The sequence below is a fragment of the Dermochelys coriacea genome, chromosome 8 (assembly GCF_009764565.3).
Source record: "Dermochelys coriacea isolate rDerCor1 chromosome 8, rDerCor1.pri.v4, whole genome shotgun sequence".
Taxonomy (NCBI): domain Eukaryota; kingdom Metazoa; phylum Chordata; order Testudines; family Dermochelyidae; genus Dermochelys; species Dermochelys coriacea.
The window spans coordinates 54,854,560-54,866,817 of record NC_050075.1 but is presented as its reverse complement, the minus strand read 5'-3'; the positions used below and the strand labels follow the sequence as shown (position 1 = coordinate 54,866,817).

The 12,258-nt window shown below is 48.1% G+C and overlaps 1 protein-coding gene and 1 long non-coding RNA gene across 3 annotated transcripts in view; one reads left to right on the top strand and one right to left on the bottom strand.

Annotated features, from left to right (window-relative positions):
- NMNAT2 (nicotinamide nucleotide adenylyltransferase 2) overlaps nt 1-12,258 on the top strand; it is a 78,368-nt gene that overhangs the window by 53,026 nt on the left and 13,084 nt on the right. For both annotated transcript variants that reach the window (XM_043491058.1, XM_038411903.2), the window contains exons 3-5: nt 853-920; nt 4,240-4,318; nt 11,880-12,006. In XM_043491058.1, the coding sequence (XP_043346993.1) occupies nt 853-920; nt 4,240-4,318; nt 11,880-12,006 (274 nt within the window). The remainder of the gene's footprint in view (nt 1-852; nt 921-4,239; nt 4,319-11,879; nt 12,007-12,258) is intronic.
- On the bottom strand, nt 3,095-10,142 carry LOC122455559. The gene is made up of 3 exons (XR_006273823.1): nt 9,926-10,142; nt 3,678-3,955; nt 3,095-3,135 (listed from the first exon to the last, which is right to left on the bottom strand). It is a non-coding gene; the product is annotated as an uncharacterized LOC122455559 (long non-coding RNA).

Here is a 12,258-nt window from a genome sequence, read left to right as displayed (position 1 = left end):
CAGCTAATGCCAGAGTGAAAGCTGTGGGGAAGCTGAGCAGAAGGCTGGGATAGATTGTGTGGGTCAGTTAGTACCCATTAATAGTTCTGATGAACCTGATGTAGGGACAGCAGTGTTACCAGCTCTTGTGATTTTACCCTAAGTCTAGTTTTTTTCTTAAAGCTGCAGCTCCTGGAGTCTGTGATTACATGAAAATCTCAGCTTTCATTTAACTCTCCCCCCCCCGCCAAGTTTCTAGCCCTTGTGGTTATAGAGGAAAGGTGGAAAATGTGACCCCTAAAGGCACAAACACCAGAAAGCAAATAATGGTTTTTTTAATCTTATGTTTTTAAAGCCAATCTCATAAATTTGGGAGCCTGACTCATGATTTTCATATGCTTGGGCTTGGCAATACTGGGACAGGAGCTGTTAAAAGCATCTTTTGGAGAACGAAATCCAAAGACGGGGAAATCTCTATATTTGAGCTGCAGAAGTCTCCTCCTAACCAAAAAGACGCGAGAAAATGCTGTCCCTATTATTATCCCCCAGGCCAGATGGGATTCAGAGAGAAGCAAAGCTCTTATGATGTCATGTATGCTGCTTGGTTCTGCCCTCTGAATCTGGGCAAGACATAGATACCTCTGCCCTATACAGATGAATAACAGTGGTGATGGCCCATCTGTGCGGATGCTATTGGGTTCACACTCAGTTTAGTGGATCTGTGTCCCTGTGATGCATTCAAGAGAGCTTGAACTAAGTTTGGGTGTGGAAATCTCAGAACTGAATCAGGTTCAAGCTTGAGGGAAGACTGGATATTGGACAAAGCTTCACTGATTCTCCCTGCATCCTCTCTTAGTTACTATTTTCTTTCAGGGCCTGGTCTCCAGCCGACACCGTCTGACCATGTGCCAACTGGCTGTCCAGTCCTCGGACTGGATCAGGTGAGTAACACCTTGGGTATTGTTGGTAGGGTTGTACAGGGAGACTTTGAAAGACACAATGCTCCTTTTATGGGGCAACGCCTGTAGGAATCCGGTTCGAGTCGCATCCAACAGCTCAGGGGAAGGTCAGTTCAGACTGAGCTTGGAGAGGATTTTCAAAGGGCTCATCTCAGAGACAGCGAGTGGTAGCTAGTGATGTGCATCAAACATCCCGACCAAGGGAGGAGGTGAAAGCAAAGCTCCAGTCAGCCCTGCCGGCGGCAGCTGATGACAGACATCCTTATCCGCTAAGCACGCAGTGTGTAATTAAAGCAAGCTTCCACCAATTACCTTAATTATGCACCAGAAAAATTTGTGCCATTATAATTTGCATGGAAAGAGCATGTTTTAATAATGGCTCATTGTTACTGTGAGTGCGCATGCCTATACAAGAAGCTCAGCCGTCTTTGCAGGTCAGAGGAAGTATATGTTCCTCACGCAAGGAGAGAGAGAGAGAGAGAGAGTGAGAGGAGGCTGCTGAAAAGAAAGGGAATGAGTAAACACGCTGTGGAGGAGAGGAGGGAAGGGGAAGAACAAGGAGAGAGGGACAAGTACCAGGAGGAATTGCAAGGGAGGAAGATCAAGAAGGTTGAGGAAAGGAGTAACAAATAGGGCATACCTGGGCCTGATCCAAATCCCATTGACTTCTTTCCATTGGATGAGGCCCAGATAGAGTTGACTAATATTGATGGCCACATGGAGACACACCAAGTTGCATCACATGATATGGAAGCTATCAAAAGGGTTGGATGGATGATCATGACTGAGTGAGTGTCTGCCTGGCTTTGGTGAGCATGTGTGTCTGACACAGCTGGGAGCATCTGGCCATACATGCAGAAGCGTGTCTGTATGCACAGACTCTGAGTGCTATTGTTTCTTATTACTACTAGTGTCAATCCCAGATACACAGACCCTAATGAAGAGCAGAGATGGTTTCTAACTTAGCTCAGGCATGTGTAACACAGAGGTTACGCAGACATTAGGCACTCAACATGTTTTTAATTTGTGAGATCATGTCTGTGACTCCTCAGGTGGGGTGTGTGAGAAAAAATACATTCAGTTGCTAAGAAAATGTTTAAGACACATCCCAATTTAGCAACTCATTAAGTTTTCAATTAAGCCAGGCTGTAGCGCTGGAGGTTTGCCTTTCACAACCTGGTGTATAGAAGAGGGGAGAAATCCCTGCACCCACAGTCTGTGTGAGACAGGCATGAAATCTCATTGCCAGGAAAGGCTCTGGGAACAGCCAGGGTTCGATTAGCAATTCATGGAAGATTGGGGGCTCCCAGAAGATCTGAGAAAAGAAAAAAAAAAAAAAAGAAGTGTTTTCCTGCTCTGAGAAAAAGGCCCAATGGAGGAAGCTTTTCCTAGAAAAAAAAGACTGCCTTTCACATTGTCTTTGTGCAAAAAGACAAAGGCACCAGACTAATGAATGCCTCACACGGCCTCAAGAAACAACTGCTGGATACATTCCACGTCTCCCAAGTGATTTTACAAACATCAGGCTATGGGGAAGGATGGTCCAGTGGTTAGAGCACTAGCTGTGAGGATGTGGGAGACTAGGTTCAATTCCCTGTTCTGCCATAGATTTCCTGTGTGACCTTGGGCAAGTCCCTTAGCCTCCCATCTGTACAATGCGGATAAGAGCACTGTCCTACCTCACAGTGGGAGGCCAGCCCAGGGGGGGAAAAGCAAGAAGTAGGGATAATTTTTATGAATAATGTCACAGCTCCTGGACACTGTCTCCCAAGGCACAGCTATATCCCCTCTCACCCAGACCCCTGCCTGGGGCTTCTCTTCATTGGCTCAGCAGCGCCGGCGCAAATCACTTGTTACCCCAGCCAGCAAGTCTAACACGAGGGGCTCACGCTGGTGTGGTGACAGCCCCAGTGCTGACAAACCTTTTGCCACGTTCCCCATTTCTGCTCTTCCTCGTGCTGCTCTGACCTTTCAGTAACTCACCAGAGAACAGTGGGCTGTTTCACCAGAGGTCGGTGCAGTAAACGAGGTTACCTCACCTGCCTTGTCTCGCTAAAGGCCAACAATGGCGGTCAGTGGGGCGGCCCTTCTCTTTGTCCATGACAGATGTGTCACGTAGCTGTTGCTCAGGCACATGAGAGTTGGTCAGGCTGGTACGCTTGGCTCTCAGGACTGCACCTGCATGCAGTTTAATTTCCTAAAATAAAAGTTAATCTCTTAAGAATTTTCCCCTTTGGCTTTGATGTGGCACTGCAGGGTGGGAAGGGTTAAAGGATCCGACCCTCAGATGCTTCCTCCCATATGAATAGAACTAGAATAGGTCAAGGCCCAAGAGGGGGGACAGGTAAGAGCCTCTCTACAGGGCCCCACACCCCTCTGTGATGTAGGTTGCCAACAGGCTGGGCTGGTGCCCAGTATCCCCATGGAGGTGCCCTCCAGGCCAGTGCTCTGCCTGCAATGCGGGCGTAGTTCAGTGACACCATGTCCCAACAGCCACTGAGCTCCATGCAACTTCCATCAGCTCCTCCCAGATGCTGTCTGGGTGAGGGGGCAGAGAGAGAAAGTGCTTCACTGTGAGCAGCAGTGGTGTGGGCAGCCATGCAGATGTTATGCATGGTGCACATCATTGGCGGGGCAGGGCAAAAGAAGCAGTTTGTCCCAGTCCTCCCCACCCCCTTTGAGAGGGCCCCAAACAGAGTCATGCTGTGACTCAACATGCCAGGTTGCAACGCCACTTACGGAAATTTGTCACAATGGAGGGGCCCACTGGTGATGCTGTGAGCCCTGCCTTGAGAGTGGTTCGGCTGTGCACACCATGGAAAAAATTTCTGGGGGCAACCGTGGTGAGCAGAAACCCTGGACAGCCATCGCGTTCATTCTTCCTTGGGAGCCCAGTGTGCTTCTCTGTCCCATTGTCACGTTGGCAAGCAAAGTGCTGTCTCAATACATTTCCATGCAGTGTCTGGCACCTGGGCAGGGGCTAGAGGAGAAGAGCTCTTAGACGGGCACGCCCAGGACTGCGGAGGGAAAAGGAAATGGAGCAGGGATGGAGGCGTTTAACCAAAGGCATGTGGGGAGAATACAATGAGAATGTGATGGGTGGAAAAGCTGCATTTGGCATTTTATTCCAGCCTCTAATCGCAGGCAGACATGAGGAGGTTAACATGGATGGTTCCCAGCAGCATGGTCCTATCTGTTGTCTCTTCCTGGCCTCCCCATTGCAACTGAGCATGCTGGATGGTGAAGGACAGAGCAAGATTCACATGCAAACCTTCTTTGTTATGTTCTCACCTCCTCACAGGGTGGACCCCTGGGAGTGCTATCAGGACACCTGGCAGACTACCTGCAGTGTACTGGAACACCACCGTGATCTGATGAAGGTGAGTCACACTTGGGCAGATGTGTCACAGGGGGGAGGGGAAAGCTGTGGCTAGTGGGAGAAGTGCTGCAGGAAAGTGGTTAGACCAATGCATTTTTAATGCCCAACCTGAGTGTCTCTCCAATAGCTTTGATCTGTTGCACTTTCAGGGCTGAGTTCAGGGTCAGCAGTAGCCAATGCAGGGCAGGTTTCTTTCTCTTTCAGGTTGACTCAATTACATCAACATGATACATATGTTCAATGGACTGATCCTTAGCTGGGGAAATAAAGCATAGCTCGCCTGATACCTGTGGAGCTGAGGTTCTGGACACCCGACACAGGTAAAGGAGATAGACTATTACACAGGTGTGTGTCCGCCTCTCCTGGCTGAAAAAAAAAAGGAGTCAGCCCTCTAGAATTGGGTGTGCATGTCATCATCAGCCAGCAAAGTACCAATCACAGATCGCAGCAAACAGTCCAGCCCAGATCAGTACACTCACACAGAGAGGCTAAAAATACCATCAGTAACAAGGGGGGACATGTCAATTTAAACAAAACCCTGCTCCTCACAAAAGAATTGCTCAAGCAAGGGATTCCAAACAGCTGTCATTCCTGGAAACTGAATAGTTCTCCAGACCAGCAAATAGAAAAGGCTCCCAAGAATGCACCAAGGCCCAAACTCCAGCAGCCGCCAATCAGAGACAGTCACAGCACCTGGTATGCAGATCATGCAAGGAGTACATGGTGTGACAAACTCACTGGCCCAGAGCACTCCCTTTTGGTGAGTCCTGGCATTGCCACCCTTTTTTCTCCTCTCGACCTCAGGGCTCACATGGTCTGCTGTGTGACTCTGCCGACCAGCCAGGTCACAATAGTCCACCCATTACAGAGTATCAACGTCCTGCACCAACAGGTTTCAGAGTAGCAGCCGTGTTAGTCTGTATTCGCAAAAAGAAAATGAGTACTTGTGGCACCTTAGAGACTAACAAATTTATTAGAGCATAAGCTTTCGTGAGCTACAACTCACTTCAATGGATGCATTTGGTGGAAAAAACAAAGGGGAGATTGATATACACACACAGAGAACATGAAACAATGGGTTTATCATACACACTGTAAGGAAAGTGATCACTTAAGATAAGCCATCACCAGCAGCGGGGGAGGGGAGGGAGGGAGAAGGAGGAAAACCTTTCATGGTGACAAGCACGGTAGGCTATTTCCAGCAGTTAACAAGAATATCTGAGGAACAGTGGGGGGTGGGGTGGGGGGGGAGAAATAACATGGGGAAATAGTTTTACTTTGTGTAATGACTCATCCATTCCCAGTCTCTATTCAAGCCTAAGTTAATTGTATCCAGTTTGCAAATAAATTCCAATTCGGCAGTCTCTCGTTGGAGTCTGTTTTTGAAGCTTTTTTGTTGAAGGATAGCCACTCTTAGGTCTGTAATCGAGTGACCAGAGAGATTGAAGTGTTCTCCAACTGGTTTTTGAATGTTATAATTCTTGACAAAGAGTACTTGTGGCACCTTAGAGACTAACAATTTTATTAGAGCATAAGCTTTCGTGAGCTACAGCTCACTTCATCGGATGCATTTGGTGGAAAATACAGACTAACACGGCTGCTACTCTGAAACCTATAATTCTTGACGTCTGATTTGTGTCCATTCATTCTTTTACGTAGAGACTGTCCAGTTTGACCAATGTACATGGCAGAGGGGCATTGCTGGCACATGATGACATATATGACATTGGTAGATGCGCAGGTGAACGAGCCTCTGATAATGTGGCTGATGTGATTAGGCCCTAGGATGGTATCCCCTGAATAGATATGTGGACAGAGTTGGCAACGGGCTTTGTTGCTAGGATAGGTTCCTGGGTTAATGGTTCTGTTGTGTGGTGTGTGGTTGCTGGTGAGTATTTGCTTCAGATTGGGGGGCTGTCTGTAAGCAAGGACTAGCCTGTCTCCCAAGATCTGTGAGAGTGATGGGTCGTCCTTCAGGATAGGTTGTAGATCCTTGATGATGCGTTGGAGAGGTTTTAGTTGGGGGCTGAAGGTGATGGCTAGTGGCGTTCTGTTATTTTCTTTGTTGGGCCTGTCCTGTAGTAGGTGACTTCTGGGTACTCTTCTGGCTCTGTCAATCTGTTTCTTCACTTCAGCGGGTGGGTATTGTAGTTGTAGGAATGCATGAGAGAGATCTTGTAGGTGTTTGTCTCTGTCTGAGGGGTTGGAGCAAATGTGGTTATATCGTAGAGCTTGGCTATAGACAATGGATCGTGTGGTATGATCTGGATGAAAGCTAGAGGCATGTAGGTAGGAATAGCAGTCAGTAGGTTTCCGATATAGGGTGGTGTTTATGTGACCATCACTTATTAGCGCCGTAGTGTCCAGGAAGTGGATCTCTTGTGTGGACTGGTCCAGGCTGAGGTTGATGGTGGGATGGAAATTGTTGAAATCATGGTGGAATTCCTCAAGGGCTTCTTTTCCATGGGTCCCGATGATGAAGATGTCATCAATGTAGTGCAAGTAGAGATGGGGCATTAGGAGACGAGAGCTGAGGAAGCGTTGTTCTAAGTCAGCCATAAAAATGTTGGCATACTGTGGGGCCATGCGGGTACCCATCGCAGTGCCGCTGATTTGAAGGTATACATTGTCCCCAAATGTGAAATAGTTATGCGTGAGGACAAAGTCACAAAGTTCAGCCACCAGGTTAGCCGTGACATTATCGGGGATACTGTTCCTGACGGCTTGTACTCCATCTTTGTGTGGAATGTTGGTGTAGAGGGCTTCTACATCCATAGTGGCTAGGATGGTGTTTTTAGGAAGATCACCAATGGACTGTAGTTTCCTTAGCTTATGCTCTAATAAATTTGTTAGTCTCTAAGGTGCCACAAGTACTCCTTTTCTCCTTACAGTGTGTATGATAAACCCATTGTTTCATGTTCTCTATGTGTGTATATCAATCTCCCCTCTGTTTTTTCCACCAAATGCATCTGATGAAGTGAGCTGTAGCTCACGAAAGCTTATGCTCTAATAAATTTGTTCGTCTCTAAGGTGCCACAAGTACTCCTGCAACAACAGCATCACCAGTAGTATATCCCCATCCCTCCTGGCCGGGTGTGTGTCCCAGACTTCTCCCAGCAGAACTCAAAACCCCCCAAACAGAACCAAGCACCACTTCAGCTATTCCACTCATCCTGGTGTTGAGCCTCTCTGGGTTCTCCCCAACTCTTTTGGGACAGCGAACCACTCGGCTGCCTCCACTGGACTTTGTCCTTCCGTTAGGGCTCACCGTAGGAATCCGCTCCATGCCTGCAGCTTCCCATGTCCCTTCTGTCCCTGGCTATTTGCCACAGCTCCTTTCTCAGGAGAGGCTCCCAGGCCTTCTCTCCCTCTGAGCCCCCTCCCGACTGGGTCTCTCCCTCACTGCTCTGAGTGCCTCGCTTTATGAAGGTGACTCTCCTCCCCACCTGAGTCTGCCTATGAACTGTACCTAATGCACCCTCCAGGTACCATCAGTTAAATGAGCTCTTGGCCTCCCATTAACCCTTTCGCTGCCAGTGTGGGGTGTACACACCCCATTGCAGTGGAGTTATTCAGGAGTAGCTGTTGCACTGTAAATTCACATACTTCCTTAATCTGAATTAAGTTTCACTGTATAGATGGGCCCTGACAGCACGGGAGCTAGGCAAAAGGAGATTAGAAGAAAGTGGAATGAAAAGAACATTGTGCTGCACATGACTGAATTGAATCCACCTTTGGAAAAGGGCTAAGGACAAACTTCTAGCACCATGTCTACTCCAGGGAAATGCTGATCTTCTATACGCTGGGGAAAAGAAAAAAAAGACCTGTCAGGACGCACACAAGAACGAGGCTGCAGTGAGAGCAGGTGGAAAAGGCAAACTCACAGCTAAGCAGACATCACCCTGCTGGCCACACAGTCAATCCAGGGGAAAAGAGGGCATTTGAAAGACAAGTGATTGAAGCCCTGCTTACTCACCTACCAAAATAACCCCACGGGACAAACATGGCTCCGCTGGCCCTAAAGAATGACTCAAAGCAACAGGAAAATTCAAGGGCATCTTCTGTGCTGGGTAAACCCCAGAGAATACGTGACACAGTAAGTGAAACCCCTCCACAGGTGCAGGCAGAAGCGAGAATGAAGCTCACAAACCCTGAACAGAAATGGGACTTCCCACCACCACTCCAGCTAATGACCTTAGACAATTATCCTACCCTCCAGCAACAGCAACGGGGAGGTTGGTATTAAAGCCGCCCTGAGACCTGGATGAAAGGGACAAACAGGGCAGGGGTCAAGTGGGCAAAGAAGGGCAGGAGGAAGAAGCAATTAAACAAACCAAGTTGAGAAGAGAAACAGAAAGCTCGGCCATGCCACTTGCCTGCTGCAGTGCCAGGCAGGCAGGATCTGCAGGCATCAGAGCAGGGGCAGGTTTAGAGGAAACAGATAAAAGAAGAGAAGGTAGAAGCTTCAGGCATTTGGACAGGGAGTTTTCACCAGGTGTGTGTGGGGGAGTGGGGCTAGGTGGAAGAAAGCAAGGAGGTGTTTTGAGGGAGAAGCAGATGGGAGTGACTGAGGCTGGCACCACTGGCAGAGTGATGTTGGGGTGTCCATAGCTCAGTAAGCTAGTAGATCTGATGGCTAGGGAGGGGGTAAATGGAGAAGGCTTTAAAGGCAAAGACAAGGCACTCATGGGAGAGGGGGAGCCATTGGAGGAATGCAAGCAGAGAAGTGATGTGATGAAAGTGCAGGTCAAGACAACCATTCTGGGGGTATTAATAGGATTGCCCTATGTAGGACACGGGAGGTAACTGACCTGCTCTACTCAGCACTGGGGAGACCCCAGCTGGAGTGCTGTGTCCAGTTCTGGGCACCACACTTGAAGAAAGATGTGGACAAATGGAGAGAGCCCAGAGAAGAGCAACAAATGGTAAAAGGTTTAGCAAACTGACTTATAAAGAAAGCTTAAAAACACTGGGCATGTTTAGTCTTGGAAAAAGACAACTGAGCACGGACCTGATAACAGTCTTCATATATGTTAAGGGCTGTTATAAAGAGGACAGTGATCAATTGTTCTCCTTGTCCACAGAAGGTAGGACAAGAAATAATGTGCTTAAACTACAGCAAGATTAGATTAGATATAAGGAAAACCTTTCTAACTCTAAGGGTGGTTAAGATCTGGAATAGGCTTCGCAGGGAGGTTGTGGAATCCCCATCACTGGAAGTTTTTAAGAAGAGGTTGGACAAACACCTGTCAGGGATGGTCTAGGTTGAGGGTTCTGCTTCAGTGCAGGAGCTTGGACAAGAAGACCTCCTGAAATCCCTTCCTGCCCTACATTTCTATGATTCTTTGACCCTAGTAGCGGTGTTTTGACTGGACTGAGGGAGGCAGTGTGGCTGGCAACAAGGCCAGAGAAGGGCAGATTACAGTAGTTGAGACACAAGATGCGGAAAGCCTGCCTCAGCGGTCTGGACAGGCAGGCTAGGCCGAATATTGGGTCTCATACAACACTGCTTCCCACTGCAGTTCTGCCCCTCTGGATCCTACCAGCCCCAGCCCCATGGAGCTGAACTGAAGGGAGGAGAGCTGATGTCTCACAGCACTATCGTTACCTTGAGGGAACATTCCAGGAACAAGCCAAGTTGTTCTGAACCATTTCAAATCCACCCTCCAGTCAGATGAAATTTTTATGATGGTTCCAATTCCTCTGAAGGGAGACGAGTGGCGTGGATACTGCAGTAGCACAAGGGAAGGGATTAGTGATAGTGATAGCTCAGGGTGGGTTGGATTCCCTCCCCCCCACACATTAACATTCCTTTAAAGATCTTAGCTAGCAGGGCAGGAGCCACCCCAGGATTCTGCAGTTAATGAGGCCCCGTCTGTTCACTTCTTGCCTCCAGTTCGAAGGGAGTGGAAGGAAGGAGACGCTGGGATTGGCTCAGGAAATAAGATTTGATGCAAGAATGTGTGTTCAGTGCAGTCATTATTCTGCTGTCTTTCTCTCCTAGCACTGGGTGAGTTAGCAACATTGCAGTCTTATCCTGGGCAACAACATGGGGGTGGGGGACCCAAAATGGTGCTAACTCATTGCAGGGCTAAAACAATGCTTAAAGCCTGCCTGCCTCTTTGAGATGTGTGCAGCAATCTCCTCACAGAAGCAAATTCACACAGAGTCAAATCAAGAGCCAGCTTTTCTATTCCTCTTAGGATCGTGGCCTGAAAGGGGAATGTATGGCTCAGGGGACCGGCAGCTCGTGAGCAGGAGCCTTTCATCTTTGGGGACTGGCTCCAATCTGGCACAGTTTGACACTGACTGAAGCCAACTGTCACCTAGCAGCCTTTCATAATGGCCTTTGTGAAATGACTTTGGAGAACTCAGCCCAGCTCCTAGTGCGCAGGTGGCTGCATCACAAAACCCACCACCAATTAGCACTAATTTGAAGTTAATTTATCATACTCAGCAGAGAAGACTGGATGGACCATAAGGCTGAAGGCCCCTCACATCCCAGAGATGGTCACGCAGGCGCTCAGATATGATCATCACTGGCCAACACCCTTTTTAGCAGACTCAGCAGAGGGGATAAAGACTGAATGGGCCATGAAGACTGAATTACCCAGAGTCAGTCCCTACAGAACAGGGGAAGGGCACACCAATGTGGCAGCATGGGGGAAAGCTGACACAGCCTTTCCCTCTGCCAACCTCATGGTGTGGGTATAGAGAGTTTTTCGGTCCCTAGGGCTGCCAGGCTGACACCAAATTCACACTAAAAGAACAGAGAAGGTTTGAAGTCTCCTATTCCCATGAGGCCAATGTGTGCTTGGGGGACAGGGGAGAGAGAATCTCGAGTTATTAGAAAAAAAATGAAATGGCAATGTATAAATCAGCCTTGCAAAATTATCCAGCCTGGGCACCAAAATCTACTCAGCTGCCCTTTACTGTGATTGACAATCATGGAAAATCCAGTAACACTTTACCTGCCTGACAAAACATTACTCAGCTCTGGTGAGTGGGTGACTAGAATGTTGCCAAGCTGATATAAGATCTGCGGGCGTGCGGACGGACATCATCTCCAGTGATAACAGCACCTCCCCTCTCGTTTAGCTTTGGCCTTCATCTTACGCCTAAGAATCCAGGAGAGGAATACTTGAAACCACACAATTGTCCTTATTAATTCACCTTAAGAGTTAAGGGGGCCATGAAATATACAGGGCTAAATGGGAGACGGCATTTGGGTTAGTATTTTGTCAATACCAATTTTTGAATTGTATCCTTATCATGGTTTTGCACAGCTCAAGCTGGCCTCATTGTATGTACTAGAAATCATTCCAGTGGGTATCCTATTTATGGAGATGCTTAGGGTATGCTGAGCAAGTCTCCCAGCCCAGGTCTACAGAACGGGAACAGGAAGTATGAAATGAGGCTGGCTGTGTCTCCTAAAAAGACTGGAGAACATTGTTAATTTGTGAGCTGTAGGGCTGGCTACCAAGCTAAAGTGAGAGATCTATGGCTGTGTTTCTGGCTCTGGAGTTGCATTATTGACTCTTTACATTTCATCTCCACCCTAGCGAGTGACTGGCTGCATCCTCTCCAATGTGAACACACCTTCCATGACCCCGGTGATTGGACAGCCCCAGAATGAGTCTCCACAGCACATTTACCAGAACAGCAACATTTCCAACAAGCCCACTGCAGGTAGGTCACTGCAGAGGGAAGTAAGCTCTCCAAATGGAGCAGAAGCAAGCCCTGCAGACAGCACCAATCTGAAATCCCCAAACTTGTTCTCGCAGAGATGGGGAAGGGAAACAGACATGTCCAAGAAACAATAAACAAACGTTTCAGGCAAGACTGTGTATGGTTCCAAAATGTATAATTTGAGTGAATTGAGATTTCAGACCCATGCAATTCAGCAACATTTGGGTTCAAGTTTGAAAAATGCAACCTACC